The sequence below is a fragment of the Pyrus communis genome, chromosome 11 (genome assembly GCF_963583255.1).
Source record: "Pyrus communis chromosome 11, drPyrComm1.1, whole genome shotgun sequence".
NCBI lineage: Eukaryota > Viridiplantae > Streptophyta > Magnoliopsida > Rosales > Rosaceae > Pyrus > Pyrus communis.
In genome coordinates this window covers 23,842,763-23,858,779 of record NC_084813.1, presented here as the reverse complement: position 1 = coordinate 23,858,779, position 16,017 = coordinate 23,842,763, and the positions used below count along the sequence as shown (strand labels likewise).

The 16,017-nt window shown below is 34.3% G+C and overlaps 1 protein-coding gene across 1 annotated transcript; it reads left to right on the top strand.

The window, feature by feature from the left end:
- Positions 1-3,433: 3,433 nt before the first annotated feature.
- LOC137708505 (NAC domain-containing protein 100-like) lies at positions 3,434-5,172 on the top strand. The gene is made up of 3 exons (XM_068447597.1): positions 3,434-3,888; positions 3,990-4,267; positions 4,363-5,172. Exons 1-3 carry the CDS (start codon positions 3,702-3,704, stop codon positions 4,963-4,965), a joined length of 1,068 nt encoding a protein of 355 aa, XP_068303698.1. The 5' UTR covers positions 3,434-3,701; the 3' UTR covers positions 4,966-5,172.
- The last annotated feature ends 10,845 nt before the right edge of the window (positions 5,173-16,017 follow it).

Here is a 16,017-nt window from a genome sequence, read left to right as displayed (position 1 = left end):
GTACCATCCAAAAAAAAGCTATTTGTTAACTAAAAACTAATGAAAATACCGTTATACCCTTCCATTCATAATTAGAAGAAGTATAGTGATATTGACACACTCCTTTTTGCTTCTCACACACCCTTGTTAATTTTTGTCTATTGATCTTCTTCGATTAATTCGATCTGACAATCAAAAATTAACAAAGATGTATGAAAGGTAAAATGAGTGTGTGAATAACATCATCCTAAAAGAAAATATTAGAAAAAAAATCATAGCCAATAAGTAATTTCGCATAAAAAATTTTGCTCTTTTGTTTTCTTTTACAAACATGTCATCAAAACACGCCTCTAAATTTTAAAAATAAAAATAAAATTATCTCACTCTCATGTTCTCTTTTTCTTCCCGTCTCTCTTTTACATTTCTTTTCAACTTCTTTCTCTTTCAGATATATATATTTTTTTCTTTTTAAATCTTTAATAGATGAAGTCCCTACCCCTACGCTTTCAACTACATTATTAAAATATTTCCTGAAAAGGAAAGCGTTTAATTTCTTATCAAGATTAATCAAGAACGTAAAAGGTTAATTAATTATATAGTTATTGAAAACCAGGCACGGGATGGAAATCAACGCAGCTGCTAATGATGCCAAATTTTGCTGCTTTGTTTGTTGGCATTGAGGATGTAACAAAATGCACGTGCATGTTTGATTTCCATATGATAATAACCTGACTAAATCAAACACTATTAATTAAAAGGGTAGTTTGGATTAGGTATTTGCAAATTAGATGAGGAATCGTTTTTTTTTTCCAAACCTAAGTACTAAACAATACATAGTACAGAAAAATTTGACGAAAAACACACGAGCTAGTACCACAATGCATTATTACGTGTGAACGTGGGTTTCTGATACGCTTGTAGTCAAGATATTGAAAGTGGATTTGTTATTATGATCTATGTGTTTTCAACCTTATTAATTGTATGACCTTGGTGTTTACACCTGCACCACATAAAAACGGTTATAAGCTATTACCAATGTTGAATTATGTTAGCATCAATCTCGGACGCTCCATTCGTTTCAGGAAAATGTTGAGCCCATGGTCGTATATGCCCCATCCATGTGCCTTAGGTGAACCCAGAAATAATTGATAACTATGAAACCCACACTTAAATTTCTGTGAAACCAGCTAGCTGGCTAGTTGGGACCCTATACACTACATATAGTTTCTCAAGGCAAAGCCATAGGTCCTTTTTTTTTAGCTTATTTATTTGTTGGAGGCTTTTTAATCAAAATGATCATTCAAACTGACATAATTCCTTATTCTGATGTCTAACAATGAAAATCGTTAAAAGTGATCCTTGAATTTGTCCAGTGTAAATCATTTTGGTCATTCTGTGAAATATCTGTCAGTATCCTCATTAAATGAAGGTGTTGGTTTGACAATAATACCCTTGAAAAATAGTCATATGATCATTCACGTGACAATTTAATGAGAATCAGAAACTATTTTGACTTAAAAGCCTTTGCTCAATGACAATAGATCTTGTTGGCAGAAGTTAATCTTTGGATGGGTGCATTTGAGGTAATAGCATAATTACTAAAACTAGTTTGAAAAGTTCAGTGGTTTGATGCACCACCCTTTTTTTTCTTTTTTCTTTTTTTTCTTTTTAAATTGACTGCCTATTTCACGAATTGAATGTGACTTTGTCGGTTTTTGGTTGATGGAATTGGACCGTAAATTGCAACATTTGTTATGGAATTGTTCTTGTCTTCAATGTTAGTAATTTGGTTTTAGTTGTAGTTACGTGTGATATTACATGAGTAATTTGACTGTGAAAGGAATTCATGCGCTTCATATTTAAGTTAATTCTAAGTTACGTCAGCATTAAACAGTTGACTAGATGTAAAAATTGAGAGAATAGTTAAATTAGCATAATTATGAACGCAATATGAGAAAATTTGCGTGTTCTCATTTTGGAAAATGACTCCAAACCTTAAGTTGTAAAATGAGGTTAGTCCTAATGTATTTGGTAATTCATCTTTACAAGCGATTCATTACTTACCCGTTTGGGGTGATATTCCTTATATTTTCATGTAATTTTTTTCAATCAACGAAAACTTTTAGTTTGGAGCCCCAAATATAAGGCAAAAGAAGTGCACGCAAGGGCTATAACTTCATGATTTTTGGCTAATTCAAGTTGGAGCAAGTTCCTCGATGCATCATCGTTATATATACAACCAAACACATGAGTCGACTATATACCTACCTGAAATATGCATTACCACACTGAGAGATGGTCACCGTTCACACCTAGCTCGCATATATTGGTAAAGAAGTTTTGTCTACTTGTCCAACAGACCGTCCCCTTTATTGCCAAAAACAAAAATGTTGCAAATAGAAAATAATTATTTTGTTTTTTTAGTACTTTAATGTTCGTTTTGATAATTGTTTTGTTTTTCGCTTTTATTTATATTGTGTTAAGAGTTATAAGAGGAATATGTGGGAGAAATGAGAGATGAAAAAAGTAGATTAAAGAATAAAGACTAAATTACGTAGCGCTGGAGTGCAGAGATTGTCCTACATTACTCAGTAGGAGTCTCTTGGGTGAAATAGTGAAAGCAAAAAGTTAGTGTACGTTTTTGCCAACCAACGAGTGCTCAAACCAACCAAGCAACTTTTACTTTTATAGGACGTGACTCGGATTTTTGACATATTGTACCTTTGAGACTACGAACAGAGTTTTGAATGACTTATTTTGAAAATTACCGTTAAATACCGAACTTTATAAGCATTTGCACTATATTGCAGCCCCCAAGTTTAATGGGTTGTTTTGCCTGTGGCAAGGGCGGTGAGAGTCCATGCAAAAGAAGTGAAAAATAAACTGAATTGGTTCTCAAATGACCTTGAATTAATTACTTTTTTTTTAGTGATAAAATTCTAATCCATCGGCCGGAAGGCATGCTCAAGCGAGGGCTATTTGGTCAATTTGACAAAAAGAGAGTTCATGAAGCGTTTCATCTTCTCAAGTGTCTTCTTATGCTGAGATCTTAATGTGTCATTTACATGCCAAAGAGAAATAGAACTCTTGCACCATTTAGATGACTTTAGTTAAACAAAAATAACTAACACAGTGACTTTGGTCTCTGAATCTTTCCCCACCTATAGTCAATTAATTACATGTTCAAAAGTCAATTAATTACGGATTACAGATTAGAGTTGAATTTAAGGAAATAATTCTTAATCATATTTTTGATATGCAAACCATCTCCAAAGTCAAGAACCAGGGAAGGATTACAGAAGAGTTAAAAAGGGAGAGCTGAATGTTTGAAACTATCCACCAAGTTGCCTTACAACCCACGCTTCCTCTCCCTCTCTCTCTCTCTCTCTCTCTCTCTCTCTCTCTTTCCCCACCAGTATTTAAGGAGGTTCTGAACCTTTCCACACATTTTTTTTTCAAACATCTTTCAATCTCTCTCAGTGAAATCAGAAGCTTTTCAGTTTCACATCTTTTTCCTCCCTTCTTTATCTCATATAATATCTAGTATTCAAGCTTTTGGTAGCTATAAATCCGTTTGTGATTCATAGTTCGGTAGGATTTTCGTGTCGATTTCTCGAATTTAGAGCTTGTTGGTGAAAACCCAATTGAGATTCAGAAAGGGGTTTTCAGGTTATTAGTTGATTTCAGTGTCAGAAATAGGGTTTTAGTGGAAATTTGAAGAAATGGAAAATACTTCTGGGTTTATTATGGAAGATGAGAAGATGGAACTTCCTCCGGGGTTCCGATTTCATCCAACGGATGAAGAGCTCGTAAGTCACTACCTATCCCCCAAAGTTCTTGACAACTTCTTCTGTGCTAGAGCAATTGGCGAGGTGGATTTGAACAAGTGTGAGCCTTGGGATTTGCCTTGTAAGTCCTTTGATTACACCAAACCATATGGTCCTCTGTTTTTCTCTCTTTATTTTTCAATCTTTATCCAATTTTTTTTTCTTGTTTTTTGTTTTATAAAGGGAAGGCAAAAATGGGAGAAAAGGAATGGTACTTCTTCTGTGTGAAAGACAGAAAATACCCAACTGGTCTGAGAACAAACCGGGCAACGGAGGCCGGGTACTGGAAAGCCACAGGCAAAGATAAGGAGATTTACAAGGCCAAAACCCTGGTTGGAATGAAGAAAACTCTGGTTTTCTACACAGGAAGAGCCCCAAAAGGTGTGAAGACCAATTGGGTCATGCATGAATACAGATTGGAGGGCGAAAGCTCTACCCATAATCTCCCCAAAACTGCGAAGGTATCAATCAAAATCTTGCTCTACTTTCCTCTGTTTTTCAATCGATTTTTTCTCGGATTATTTGTTAATGATATCTGTTTGTGTTTGGTTTTCAGAATGAGTGGGTGATTTGCAGAATTTTCCAAAAGAGTAGCGGTGGGAAGAAGACTCATATTTCAGGGTTGCTGAGGCCGAGCCCCTTCGGGAACGAATTGCGCCCTTCTTTACTCCCGCCATTAATGGATTCCCCAGCCTACAACAGCGACGCTAGAACAACAGCCACCGCCTGCGAAACCTCGCACGTGTCCTGCTTTTCTGATCCAGCGGAGGATCAGAAGACTGAGGACGACATTATGGACAGCTTCAACAACAGCTACAACCACCAACACCACCACCACCACCACAACAACATTCATTTCGCTTCTTCATCACGTTCGAATCCCTCTGCTCATTTGAACTCTTTTTATTCCAACCAAATCCCACCAAACATTGGACTATTGCACCACCAAAACTCAGTTTTGATGCAGGACCCGTCCTTATTGACGATGTTAGTTGAAAACCATGCACCAAACTTGAGGCGTAGTGCAAAAATAGAGTTCTCACCGGACACAGGGCTGAGCATCGATGCTTCCTCAGTGGTTTCAAACAGAGAAATGGTACAGGACGATCCATCGTACTCGTCCGCTCCGATAGAACTCGATGGCCTCTGGAATTATTGAACTCGAAGGTCGAATATAATGACGAATTAAGAGAAGATTTTTCAGGGATGCATAATTAATTGGTACTTAATTATTGTGTAATTTGTATAGGAGCTCTCCATTGAATTATTGAAGAACCAAGGAAGTGCAACTCGTTGTAATTTGCAGGGATTGTAAAGATGTTCATAAGGAATTTTACATAAGAACAAACATTGACGGGCTTGGAAATTGATATTCCGATTGAATTGTTCATGCGGATTACTTTATTAATTTTGATTTTTTTCTAGATGATAACAAAGAAAAACAATTCATGGAGTGAATACGACGGATTTGTGATAGTGGCCGCGATATCTTAAGTTGATCTGTCATCCCCGGTTGTGGCATTCCAAGTCACATATCGTCACCAATTGCCTCTGTTTTGTGTGATAAATTTCTCTGTTTGTGCTAGATATGATATTTGGTAGATTAGTTACATAGTAGCAAGTTGGCAAGTGTGACATGCATTGTGTTCTCTATTTTCAAGTTCATTGGTTAGGCTTAGGCCACCAACCAAGAGTTCTACTCGATGAAATAACAAATGAAAACTTACAGGATAATGCTAGAAAGATAAAAAATTTAAACTAAATTTGCAAACTAGCTGATGTGACACCAATTAAAAATAAGCACGGATCCAAAACTATCAGATAATGCATCAAAAGCAATAACATCTTTCTGAGCTTTTCAACAAAAAAATTTGCATGCGGTACAATATCCTAGTAGATAGTGTGTAGGGTTCCTGCCATATGTCTCGGGTTCAAAACTTTGTCATCTTCTTAATTATTGCAATAGTTTCGAATCATCCCCTCCTCTTAATAATAATAAAATTGAAAAGAAAAAAGCATAAAGAAATTCAGTTAAGCTTATTTTTCTTTTACTCTATTTTCATTTGTGGATGTATACTGTATAGATTCATTTTTTTCTCAACATTTAAAAAACATTTAATTAAAATAAAGGTAAATTACATAAAACTACTTCAATTATGGGTCGAACCACAATCTCATACCTCATATTTTAAACATTGCAATGTTACACCTCAACTTATGAATTCGTTGCAATGTCTGACCTTCGTTAAATTTTCTGTCCATTTGGCTGTTAGCTGCTGATGTGGCAGGCAGCGGACCCACTCACTCACTCATCCAATTGGAATAAAAAAATTAATAATTTATTAGATTAAAATTAATTTTAAAAAAATAAAATAAACTTTATCTCCTTCGTGTTCGTCCCCTTCATTTCTTCGTGTTCGTCCCCTTCATTTCCTCATCTTCATCCTCCTATTTCCTAACCCTAACCCTAGTTGCAGAACCCATTTCTTCTTCCGAGCCCAAACCCCTAAACAACAGTAGCAACCCGAATACGATTTCGAAAATTTCCTCCTCCGCGACGCCGCGCTAGCAAGCGGTGGATCCTATGTCAACCTTACGCGGCCGTTCGTCTCAAGCTCCGATCTTTTCCTCTGCAGAAAACCCTTTAAATTTGTCAATGGGAATCTCAGCAACTCACCCGTCATTTTCCACCGAATTCGCACTCTTGATGATGCCTGGCAGCGGCGACGACCTCTTGGTCGTCTTTGCTCCCGGAGATTTCGGGTCTAGATTATCGGGTAAGGGTCCATTGGGATTAACAGTGAGAATCGGTTTGTGGGTTTTGAATTTGATACTGAGATTGAGTGAAGGTAGGAAGAGGAGATGAGAATGAAGGGACGAACAAGGAGAAAGAGGTTTTTTTTCCCTTAATTAATTATTTTTTAAAGGAAATGGTTATTGACATTTTAAAAAACTCATTCTACAGTACTGATAAATGTATTTTTCTTTCTAAATATAGAAAGTTTGCAGTGTAGAATGAGAAATTTGAAGTGCCAATAATAATTCCGTTTTTAAATACAAAATTAATAATTTATTATTCCAGTTGATGAAGGAGTGGGTCTCGTTCTTACTACGTTATTATTTAAAAACCAAATTGACAGAAAATTTAACAGAGGTTTGATATTGCAACGAATTCGTAAATTAAGGTATGAGATTGTAATGTTTAAAATATAAGGTATGCAATTGTAGTTCGATGTAAAATTGAGTTGGTTTTGTGTAATTTACCCTAAAAATAATTAAGGACCTTAATGATATGGTGTCCCATCAAATTACTTTTTTTGGTGTCCCATCAAATTACTTGAATCCAATTACAAAAGCCAAAATTTGATATAAATGACCTGTAAGACTAAATACATGTGACCCACCTTTTATTATTATTTTTTATTTATCTTTGGACCAGAGGATTTTGGTATATATGATTTGCAGAGTATTACATGTACGACCCACCTTTTATTATTATTATTTTTGTTTATCTTTTGAGGAGGGAATTTGAATTTGGGATTAATCTCTTCCAACATTGTAAATACGAAAAACCAAGAGATTATCAATAAGACTCATGTACCTGAATAGGTTATGATCAGCAACTTTGGCGGCAAATCCACATAGGAGTCAGCGTATGCAATCGCATCCACTCTTTATAATTGCAATTGATGACAGAGGCAGATTCTCTGCCTTCTCATTTCTCGTGTCTTCCTATTTTGTGTAGTCACGGTTAAATCACGTCAACATTTTATTTTTATTTTTATAGAGATAATAAGATAAAAAGAAATAGTAATATAGAATGTTGATGTGACTTAATTGTGATCAAACAGGAGGGCACAGGAAGTTGGAGGACAGACAATCTACCGCCATTGATGACATTGTTCAAGATTTTTTATTATTCTTTTTAAAATAACTTGATTTAAGTCATATTATGAGGACAAGATGTTTTACAAAACGTCTAAAAGAGGTTGTAATGATTAGAGACATTGTTGGTAGCCGCAGGCGACTAACAACAGTGACACGCGAATCTCATCTTGTATTTGAGAAGAGAAATTCACGAATCTATCGTTGATCAATTATGTGATTAATAAATATATCATGCACAAAACGTTTACATATTATATTGGAAGGTAGTATATGAAATTTAAATATTTTGTTCATGCGTAGTTGCATACGTATAGAGAGCTACAAGCTTAGCATTATAATCTTTTAGATTATATATTAAAGTATGAATATATATTTATAATATGTGTATTTTATAGCAGTTAAACATTGAAGTCTTGAAATATGCATGTAGGCAATTTATATTGCTCGACCTCCACATCATAACGTGTATGACCTTAATATTCCCAGTTGATCAAGTTGATATGAACACTTTTTGTCATATTTGAGACTCATTTTTTTTGAGGAGTGACATAAGACATAACTGTTTCTTTATACCATGACACGAGGAGGACGGCATCATCACGTCAGCGTGTGATACTTTCATTTAAAATTCGACACATGAACAATTTTCACAGTTGGATTTAAAATTTCTTTTACTCTTTGAAAAGAAAATAAAATAAAATAAACAATGCCGAGCATACACTTCCTTCCACGGCAAAGCTCCACCCCTCACTCCCACTGCCTGTCATGGCTGCTGCCCCTCCCTAATTCTGTAAGAGGCCCAAATTTTTTCCGCTTATTTTCTTATCTGATCGCAGCAATTTATTGGGTGTTCTCCATTTTACTTTTTGGGAATGAGAGAGATTGTTTATGGTATTCAAAAAGAAAGAAAGTGATCTGGAGTTTAAACCAGATGAACCTTACAAATTTTCTAGTTAAACCAGATGGCACATGGTAAATTTTGAATGGAAGTATCACGGCTAATGTGGTGCTACCGTATTACCAAATAGTTGTCATCCCTAAAACATCCACATACGAAATTAGATATATATCATAATTTGGTATCCAACAGTAATTATGTATATAGAAATAGGTCTCTTTCTTTATTCTGATAATCTGCTATATCTTTATAGAAAGTTCATTCCCTTTCAGTTTCTCTTTTTTTTTTTTTTTTTCCTTTAATTAATTTGTTTTAGATTTCATAGGCTGCATAAAGGAATTATAATAATATGATAGGAAATGAGTTAGGAATATGTAAATTGTATTAAGGGTTTGAATTCCTTGAAGACATTATGTTATAATAAGGAGCATATGTGATTTACCAGTTGTACAACTGCTGGATGATAGGATAGGAAAATGAGTTAGGAATTATGTAAATTGTGTTAAGGGTTTGAATTCCTTCAAGATAGTGTGTTAGACCCTTAATTTCTAATGTATGTATTTCTAAATGATTCATTACCATTATCTCATAATATCTTAGCGTAGGTAGCAAATGCATGCCCGAACTCTTAACGGGTAACTTGGCTTACGTATTTCTAACTCATGCATGTCCAAAACTCATAACATTTGAACGATGCTAGTTAGCAAAGTAGGAGAGTTGTACAAGTTTTTAAGGTTCATAAACCTTGTAATTTAGTTATTAGCTCCCACATGATTATGGTCCTAATCTTGCAACCCTTGCACGTACGAAATGGTCCATACTACATTTTGAGCATGTGAAATAATATATTTGATGCTATCTAACTAAGTCCTTTTCTCATACAAGTTTTTCAGGTATTTAAAAAAAGAGAAAAGTTTTAAGTATAAAAGTTTGGAAGTATATGTATTGTGTAGAGCTCTCGACCTCACGCCGGGTATGAATTTGGTGTGTTGATAAGTAGTGCTATTTCGTCGGTTACTGTTGATCATAATTAGCTGTTGAATTACGCCAAACAGAAAGATCCAAATACTTTTGCATCCTCCCCTCGGCCTTATTTGCAAGAATATATATACTTATTCTTCTCTGGCAAGCTAGCTGCATCCCTTATCGAACGTTAGAGATTTTGTGTGGGATAATATTCAGCTAATAAAAAAATAGTAATAACTGGGTATTTGGCAAAAGGAATAAACCCTATTTAGTTTGCAACCATTGTGGTCTAAAACATGGCTTTAAGATGTCACTTAGAAATGATAGTTTAATGATATTTTTCTTTATTTGTAAATAAGATATTAAGTTTAATTCTCGTCAAATGCGAATTTAAATCACATTATTGATAATCTATTGTAAGACTTGCCCTACTATTTTACCTTTTCAGTGGATAATATCATTTTTTTTCCAAAAAATGATATTGAAAAAAAAAAAAAAAAAAAAAAAAAGAAGGAAGCCAGCCTCAGAACCAGTGTGGACAAAGAGGGAGTTAGGCCGAAGCCGCCATGCTAAAAAGGAGGTTTGGAGGCCCGTCTCTATTCCCAACGGTCCAGATCACATCACCTACGACTTAGGTCCCGCACACCACCTCTACTACTCGACACGTTGTTCAGGAGCTTACGTCATCCTTCTTTGCCCTAATCCATCCACCATTCACGTGGCACATCGTCATTCTGGTATCTTCAGTCACAGCACTTTTGCTATGCGTTGTTAACTGCTCTTCAAGTATGAACGTGTGCAAAATTAATTACGTAAATTACTTAATTGGTATTTATTTTGACGATATGGTCCTGCATGAGATCACTCACTGCTGGAACGATTGATGATGAGAGTTTCAATATTGCGGTAAACAATATCAATATGTTAATATAAAAAGAGTCGTCAATAAATCGTTAACAACATTAGTAGATAACATGTCAATAAACAAATGTATTTATATATTGTGGAGCCAACTATTAACATTACAAATCCATCTTTGTATACAAACGTCTTGCACAAACATATATCTCTAATAATTACCTTTATCATTTATTAGATTGCAACATTTAACTAATCCCAAGAATTACAAGTTAATAATGACAATAATGAATAAGCTGGTGATTAATCAACTTACCCAAATAGAAAACTAGCAATATAAGATAAGGCCGTTACTCAAGATGATAAAATTTGTTAAGATTGTAGTAATGTAATAATATGATATGAGTCACTCATAATGAGTGGATAAAAATTGCGTGGAAAATATATAATTACTTTGGGATAAGGGTTATACCTAATAGTACATACACAACTCAAGCTTATCAACTCGTTTCTTCTTTTATGTGCATGGAGGAAGCTACTTCGTGAATTTTCGACAAGGACTGAAAGTTTTACCAATTTGGGAAAGGCTCCTTGCTAAATTCACTGAACTCTCTCCCTATGCGTCCTTTCTAGTTAAGTAATAGATTGGGTTGCAGTCTGACATGAAGGCCGATAAGGCCTTCCCGCATGCATCGTGATGTGAAAGACAAACTACGCTTCGACTCTATCCATCCAGGAGGATCCTCTTTATAAAGATTCTGGAAATCTTCATATTATGTTTGTTCATTGTATATCATACGATTAATTTTTATTAGGAATTATTTATATTTAATTTAAAATAATTTCTGACCGCATAATATATGATAAACAGACACAATTTAAAGATTATCAGAATCCTTACAAAAAAGATCCGGAGAGGATACTCATTCTCTATCCATTCACATTAGCTAGTGAATAATCAGAACATGTAAATATCAAATTTGAATGGGGGAAAGTCATTGTAGTTAGTGGACCCACATGGTGAAGGGTACGATGTAGGGTAATCTGATGAGAATAACTTTCTACTGCAAGGATATCATCGCAAAAGTATTTTAAGTCAATTATGCATTTTAATATAGAAAAGTTAAAGTGCATAACGAGAAGTAATTAATTTGAAATATCGATACAGTAACATCTCATGTATGAGAGAATCTTTAAAGGAGTTAGTAAAAATTTCTTTAAAAGTGTCATTTGTTAACATATTTGGCACTTTTATACTACTTTAAAAAGAATAATACATGCATTCCACTATTAGGGGATGAGCTCATTCCTCTAATTACAAATAATGTTCTTTATCGTAAAATTTGTATAATCGAAACTGTACAATTTCTTAATCTTCATTTAAAGATCATCTCTACAAAATATCATTTGAATCCGAGATTGTTTAGTCATCCAAGTGTATCAAATGAATCAATGATATAGGTACCACGTCACTATTAATAATAAGCCGTTCATTAATTTATTTGATACATTTGAATGACTAGCTAAACGATCTCGGGCTCGAATGATTTTTTGTAAGGGCAATATTAAAGTGAAGATTTATGAGTTGAACAATTCTGATTATGAAATTTTTACATTGAAATTACGTTATTTGTATTACGTTATTTGTAAGTGGAGGTATAACCCTAAGAGGGAGGGGGGGAGGGGAGGGGGAATGCAAGTATTATCCTATTAAAAGTTTGTCACTACAACCCACTCTTCATCAAACTCTTCAAATTTGATCTTTTACTATAAACTATTAATATCTTAATTTTTATTATATCTTGTGAGGCCCAATTTGTATTTTCAACCTGTTTACCACAAAATACTTTCAAAATACTTCTGAATAAAATATTTTATGGTACCAAATTTGCTAACTTGAATAAAATATTAGAGTATCTCCAATAGAATTGCTAAATTATCTTTTTAACTATTATTAGAGCCATATAGAATTTCCTTGTTCCAAGAGAGTTGCTATAAACTCATCTTCAAATTTAGGACTTTTACTACACTCTCTGGATTTAGAGAGTTTCTAACCAAGCCTTCAAACATTATTTTTATTATCATTAAAAAAACATATTTATTATTATAAAATGTGTTTCTTCTTACCATCTCCATTAATTACTTCAATAACAACATAAAACATGTGACATGTGAGAATGTGAGGACAAAGTCTCACACCAGTGAGAGATTAAACTATGCAAGAGCTTATAAGAAGTTATGCTACTTCTCATACTACTAATTAGTTTTATGATAGAATCTCAACTTTCTTCAGAACCAACTTATTTTATTTTAGATAGTATATAATATATATTAAAATTTATAGATCTGTTGAAGAAAAAAAAATTGACAAGTATCAAGCTTTACCCTACAAATTGCCACATACGTAGGCCAACAAACTTGTATTTGAAAAGTTACATTTGTGGAGGCTGTTGAAGATGCTCTTACAAAGTCACTTGCAAATTGAAGTTGTATTTGAAAAGTTACATTTGTGGAGGCTATTGGAGATGCTCTTACAAGGTCAGTTGCTAATTTTTCAATTTGCTAATTGGATTGCTACCTCCGTTCGAGATGCTCTAAGTAATCAAGGGTTTGTTTGAAAGTGATTTCAAAATAACAAAAAGCATTTTCAAATCACCAACAACCTTTATGATAATGTTTGACAAAAGAAGTTTGAAGTATTTCTAGGTTATCAAAAAGCATTTGAAAGAAGCGCCTGTTTGTGTACATCTTTTAGAAAACACTTTAAATACTTTCCACACTTGCATTTCTGTTGAAAATTGTTGATGCCCTTCCAATTGAAACGTATTTACTGTAAACTTTCTTTAAGCATAAGTGCTTTTTAAAGAAGCATTTGCAATGCAACCCTAAGTTTTTTTTTTTTTTTTTCCTAACAAAAGATATGTCAGAAATTATTTCGATTCCGAAAAATGAGAAAAATTGATTAGAAAACTAATGGAGGAGTGATCAAGGGAAACACTCATGGAATAATTATGATTCCATGGGTTTTAGCTTTTATGAAAAATGAAGAGGTTATAGTCAGTGATGAATATATAAATTAATATGTGTCTGACTACGACCTTATAAATTTGGTGCAAAAGATTATTATTACATATGAAAGCTCTTGCTCTAAAGGTTGACATGCATCATATGCTACAAGAAAAACTAAAGAACAAGCAGCATACATAAAAAATAAAGTCTACTTTCATACTAGTAGGGTTAGAAATATGTTCGTAGACTTCACCACAAAGAGAAAAAAGGCCTGGACAACAAATCAAATTAGCCTTTAAGCCTGTTAAAGAAAAATAAAAATTCGGTTCTGGGCATGCTTGAATACACACTTCTCAAAGCGTTAAAAGTTAAAACCCTTTTCGGACAATCAAAAGTGTTTTTCTCAAAATGCTTATGAATTTTCTTGTTATTCGAGTAATATTCTTAATTAATTTAAACTTTAGGAGATAAAATTTGTAGGGTTTTTATCATAAATGGTTTTTGAAATTGACCCTCATCAGATAGTTTCTGAAATTAAAAATCAATCAATGTAGTCCTTGAAAATAAGTGTCACAAATCTATGTGGTCATTCCGTCACAATTCTGTTAAAAATATCATTAAGTGCTGATATGACACATAAATGGGCCCCACAAGCTTTATGGGTTTTTATCACAAATGATCCTTGAAATTGACTCACACCATCAAGATGGTCTTTGAAATTGACCTATATCATCAATATGGTCCCTGAAATTGAAAATCAATCAATGTAATCCTTGAAAATGCATGTCGTAAATCAATATGATCATTTCACCACAATTCTGTAAAAAAATTTGTTAAGTGCTGATGTGGGTTTAATAATTAATTTAAAAAGTTGTCTAAATACCTTTTTGCACAATGATTTTTTTTCTTCTTATAGTAGGGCCTACTCTGAAGATAGATCTCTTCCATAAATTCTCAAAGGCACAAGGCTTAATCAAGGCCTAAGAGGGAGTGTGGAAATAGTTTTCAACCAACAAGGGACGCACCTCAGTTATAACCTCATTAGCTCAAGGCAGACCTCATTGTTCTTTACATTACCAGACCACCATGGAAGTGTTGAATAAGCTCTCCAAGATTAAGGTTGTGAGGATGTTAATCACCTAAATGTTAACGGTTATGTCCCAGTAATCGTTCCTAATGGACCAAGTCATCACCAAAGGTGATCTCAATTCAGGTTTAATTCGGTGAAGGGTATCAAAGTGTGTAAAGGGTGTGTTGAGATTTTTTTTTAGAGAATAAAGAGCGAATGAGGTAGAGAAATGTGGACTGGGATCGGAGGTGATTGCAGGACTGGGTTTTTGGGTTGACAATTTTTTTGTTAACTATTAAATTATTAAGCCTATTTGTAATTTTTTAAATTTAATTAGACTTGTGTGACCCATTTATGTGTCACATCAGCATATAACAGAATGATTTTTGTCACAAATGGTCCCTGAAATTGATTCACCCCATCATGATAGTCCCTGAAATTGAAAATCAATCAATGTAGTCCCTGAAAATAGGTGTCACAAATCAATGTGGTCATTCCGTCAAAATTTCGTAAAAAAAATCTATTATGTGCTGAATTTAAAATATTTAAATAATAAAAAAAATAAATTTTATTTGTATAAATCAATTAAATATTACCATGTGAATTTAAAATATTTAAATAAAAAAAATTTATTTATATAATTAAAAACTATATATATAAAAAAAAAAAAAACAGTACTGTTCATCTTATTCTTCTCCATCATTAACTTGTTTTTCAACTTTTTTTTTCTTCAGATTTTTGCTGGGAATTTCTAAATTTTTGGGGATAATTAAGGGGTAGGTCTCATGGGTCTTTGTCCTACGCTTTTCATGGCCAATGGGAGCAAATGGGACCTGGATTTTGTTTCACAGCCACCTCTCATTCCAGTGTTAGAATTCCTCTGTCCCACATTGGCTATAAGGCTTGAGAACAAGCACTTTATATAGAATTGCCCCACTCTAACTATCATCGAGGCTTTTTGGATTAAAACCCCACACCTGATGGATTAAGCAAGTGGCCAAGTGGGGGCAGTATTGATGTTGTTGGAGTGGGCCTATGGCCTGTCTACCTGAAATTTAACATGGTATCAGAGCCAGGGGGCGGGCCCATACTGCCACGTGAATGAGTGGGTCCCCTTTGACCCCTCGTGAACGGGTGAGTCCCGACTTAGCTCCACGTAAGCTAAGAGATGCCATGTGAATAGATGGGTCCCCATTCGCCCTGCGCGAATGGGTGAGCCCCGATTTGGCTGCACATGGTTGCCGCCGTGTGGAACTTCACATGTGACCCATAAAATGGGCTTTCACGTGCGGGGGAGTGTTAGAATTTCTCTGTTCCACATTGGCCATAAGGCTTGAGAACAAGCCCTTTATATATTTGTGACCTATAAAACGAGGTATCACATGTAGAGGAGTGTTAGAACCTTAATGCCTTTTGTATTAAAACCCCACACTTGATGGATTGAGCAGATGGCCAAGTGAGGACAGTATCGGTGTTGTTGGAGTAGGCCCATGACCCGTCTACCTGAAATTTAACATTTAGAT